The sequence below is a fragment of the Atta colombica genome, unplaced genomic scaffold, assembly GCF_001594045.1.
Source record: "Atta colombica isolate Treedump-2 unplaced genomic scaffold, Acol1.0 scaffold29, whole genome shotgun sequence".
NCBI classification, from domain to species: domain Eukaryota; kingdom Metazoa; phylum Arthropoda; class Insecta; order Hymenoptera; family Formicidae; genus Atta; species Atta colombica.
Window position 1 is genome coordinate 586,537 of NW_017259392.1, and position 4,117 is coordinate 590,653.

Consider the following 4,117-nt stretch of genomic DNA (forward strand, 5'->3'; position numbering starts at 1 on the left):
TATTATCGCAGCCAATACGGTGGCAAGACTCTGATCCAGCTAATAAGCAGAAAAACAAGCATCGTGTGGTGCAACCTTTACAGACATGATATCCAGCCTGTAATATTGATGGTAGCAGGTAGCGGCAGTAACACTAGCCGCACCACTAGCAGTATCAAGATCACGAATATTACTCGCCCCGCACCCGCTTCGTTCGAGTTACTTAGTTTTGTGTGCGACCTGATTTCAGGAATTTCTACCTTTTTCTTTCGTTCCATCATCGTGCCCATCCTAAGTGTTCCACTCGTCTCCAGAAAATGTGGACGCGTTAATTATCTCGAGACGGGTTTATTAGTCACCTGAATGCGTGTGGTTTCCTCGTCGGTGGATGGACATCTCGATGTTCGCGTCGGTGATCGGTCACGACAGCCGGCGAAGACAACGTATGCCGGGATCGTAAAATTTGTACGAATTTCGCAGAAACGTGCGCGACAGATCTGAAAACGTCAAGGCTCGACGATAGCAGTGACGGAGACGACATTCTCGGATAATCTCGGACGCCACAGGTTTTCCTATGTGCCATCTCCGCGCGGACGTTGCACGATTACGTTTTGAGACACCTGGGACTGCCGCGTGTCATCCCGACAATCATGGACGTTGATTGTCCGATCATTAGTCTGAAGCGATCCAGCAGCGCGCCGATGATTAACGAGATCAGCGCGACCATGTCCATTACTACACCGTCAACATCGTCCTCGAGGTATATCAATAACTATTCCCCTCCATCAACATATATCATGGAATGTGAATTATTCCGCTTGCAATCTGAATTACTCCAGATTCAGGATAACGTAAAACTCATAGTATATATCAAGATGATAAAGTCTATAATTGTGGTCTTATAGTGTGTTCGGCCCGACTTCAGGTTTGCATCAAGGATTGAATTAATAACATTTCATGTTCTCCTATTACTAGAGCATTAACGTCAATCAATAATAGATCATTAATCCAACTCAGATTGCAAATTCGATTGAGCCGAAAATGCTGTTAGTAATTATTTTTATTACCAAGTTACTTGCACTTCTTATGAGTGGATAATTGAAGTATTATCTGCTCCAACTATTAGTAATTTTGTAAAATTAACAGTGTTGCATGAAGCAATTCAGATATTGCCTAGTTGAATACAGCTATTGAATAGATATGATCCATTTTTTAAATATATTTTTTTCGAATATAATTTTAAAACTTGTTATTGGAATAATACTAGAAAAATAAATAGTAAGTGAAATTTAAAAATTTGATATTAATAATGTAATGTAAAGTGACAATCTGACAACACAATCAAATACAGCATTTAAGCTGTGTACATTTATATCAACTTATGTCATAGTTGAAAAGCATGGAATCATACACTGTATTAGCCTGTGTATATTGCTGAAAAGTACTTAATATTTCTATTACATAGGGTATCTCATACAGTGCCAAAACTGCTACAGTGGCTTCAGCATATGAAAACAAATTGAAATATCTAATAAATATATATCCGATTTCGAACGATTTCGGAATTACAGGATATTGAAGAAAGAAAACATGATTCGTAATAAATGTTCGTTATTCTGTTGTTCTGAATTCTGAGCCGTTTTCTGATAGTCTAGATCTTTCATTCCCCAAAATGTAAACAAATATATGTTAAAGATGACATGTCACTGTCAATGACCACTATTTTCATTAAATTGGAAGAGGCCAGGATGCTCCTATTAAGTGGCCAGTGAGAAGTCCCGATCTCACGTTACTGGATTTTTTTCTTTGGAGATGAATGAAAGATCTAATCTACCAGAATGAAATTTAGAATGCAAAACAATTATGGCAATTGGTACTTAACACTGCTGATATCATTCGTGAAACTCCAAATATTTGTCATCAAGTCCGAAACAATTAATTCATGTTAGAGAGTGTGTCGAAGTCAAAGGACAGAAGAATTTTTGAACATTTTTTGTAAAACAAATAGAATAACGAATATTAAATAATATTTACTATGATTCATGTTTTCTTTAATATCCCATAATTCTGAAACCGTTCAGAATCGGACATATGTTCTCTCTAAATTTTTTGGAGTGAAATTTTCTCTAATCCTGGAGTCACCAGTTCATTCTACGTGGAGGAAGTATTCACTTTAATAGAGTGAATTCTTTCACACTAAGACAAAAAGTGAAAAGTTTCACTTTTATTTTTAAAGTGAAATTATTAATGCTTTAAACTTTATTCCAATTTAAAGTGCAGAAATCTTGCCAAATTATGCCTAACGCCTTCTCAATTCTTGTACAAGCCATTTATAATTGCCAATTATTAACTATATTTAGTTATGTATGTTTTGAATGTATGAACAACGTCAAGTGTTTGACAAATTCGGAATCTATCAAAGATAAGCTTGTTTATACATTTGTATATACATAAAATAGAAATCAAAAGGATACGAACAGAGGTTAAAGTATTTTGTTTAGATATTTTAGGATAATGAAAGAAATTAATTTCTACTGAAAATATTAATAAAATGTAATAAATCGAAATTCATGACTTCAATCTTTAATATGTTTGTACTCTTGTACAGATAAAGTACTTAGAGAGTTTCAAGTTAGTCAAAAAATGCCTGCGACTTTATAATTAGATTACAAAACATCTTTTTTCCGAGAAAAATCATTCTTTTTAGAGTTGAAGAATAAATCTAAATGAAGAATGAATAATTTCATTCTTTTGAAAAGTGAAATTTTGCTCCATTTTGATTAGCGGTATTTTCATAAATATTTGGAGTGACTGTTCACTCTAAAAAAGTGAGATTTCACTCCAAGAAATTTAGAAAGTTTATAAAACATTTTCAATTTGTTTTCATGTGCTAAAGTCGCTATAGCAATTTTGGATCTATATGCAGAGGATATCCTGTATTTATACATATAATTTATACATATAAATATGCATTTCTATTGAAACTTTTTACTGGAAGTTTTAATTTTTTATATACTTCTTTAAAATAAGATTAAGTTAGAAATTATTTAAAAAATGAAAATATGTACTGCTCAAAAAAATTATGGCATAAAAAAATTTTGGGCAAAAATTGGTTAACTTTGATTGATGATAATTTTGCAAAAAATTATCGTAGGATGACGTAAGTTTTTGTTTTTAATTAAAGCTTGAAATCTTTATCTTCAGACGCTATGATCAGATTTTAAGTGTGATGCACCTCTGCCACTATAAAATGTGTTCAAAATATGAGGATGTGTATTTGTCATATTGAAAATTACAAAGTTTGACGGAATGTATGGACTTCGGAAAATTTTTGGGGGGAATGCTGATTGCAGCGGCATAAAGTTCGAACTTTCCTTTTTAATAACAAAAAAAAAGTTGCTGTGATTTTTTTTCGTAAAGTTACAGTATTTTAAAATAGCCCTCGTACTTTTGATATACTACCAATTACCGACATTACCTGCATTATCGGATATGCACTACAGTGGGATTATTGAATGAATTTTGCATTCGTATTTCTGCGTGTGTTGCTTTCGCGTTATTCGATTACTGCTTGTAGTCGATTTCTCATATTAATGCAGGCTCTCATTTCTTCTTGCGAAATATTATTCCATATTTATACTAAAGCTTGTGATAAATCTCTGAAATTGTCTTGTCAAATTTTTTAATCTACGAACCATTATGTCGCACGTATTCTATGGGATTCAAATTAGGGGACTCACTCTATGGGGCTCATTGCAGGATGTAGAAGCAGTCTAATTAAGTTTTCCACCAAAAATTAGGCAAGTAATAGCTGCAGTATGCGGTCGTTAATTATCCTACATAAGCAAAAAATTTTTTGCATATCCGATAATGCAGATAATATCGGTAGTCGGTATATGTCAAAAATATGAGGGCTACTTTAAAGTGCTGTAACTTTGCGAAATATATATATATTTTTTTAAGAGAAACTTTTTTTTTTTTAAAAGAGGAAAGTTCGAACTTGACGCTGCAAATGCATTTCTCCAAAAAATTTTACAAAGTCCATGCATTCCGTTAAACTTTGCAATTTTCAATACAACACTCTCTCTCTCTCTCTCTCTCTCTCTCTCTCTCTCTCTCTCTCTCTCTCTCTCTCTCT

The 4,117-nt window shown here is 33.5% G+C and overlaps 1 protein-coding gene across 2 annotated transcripts in view; it reads left to right on the forward strand.

Moving 5' to 3' along the window:
- Nucleotides 1-119: 119 nt before the first annotated feature.
- The window catches only part of LOC108689997 (protein FAM122A), a 29,451-nt gene continuing 25,453 nt past the window's right edge, over nucleotides 120-4,117 (forward strand). For both annotated transcript variants that reach the window (XM_018197026.1, XM_018197024.1), the window contains exon 1: nucleotides 120-739. In XM_018197026.1, coding sequence (XP_018052515.1) covers nucleotides 630-739 — 110 coding nt within the window. In that variant the 5' untranslated portion in view covers nucleotides 120-629. The remainder of the gene's footprint in view (nucleotides 740-4,117) is intronic.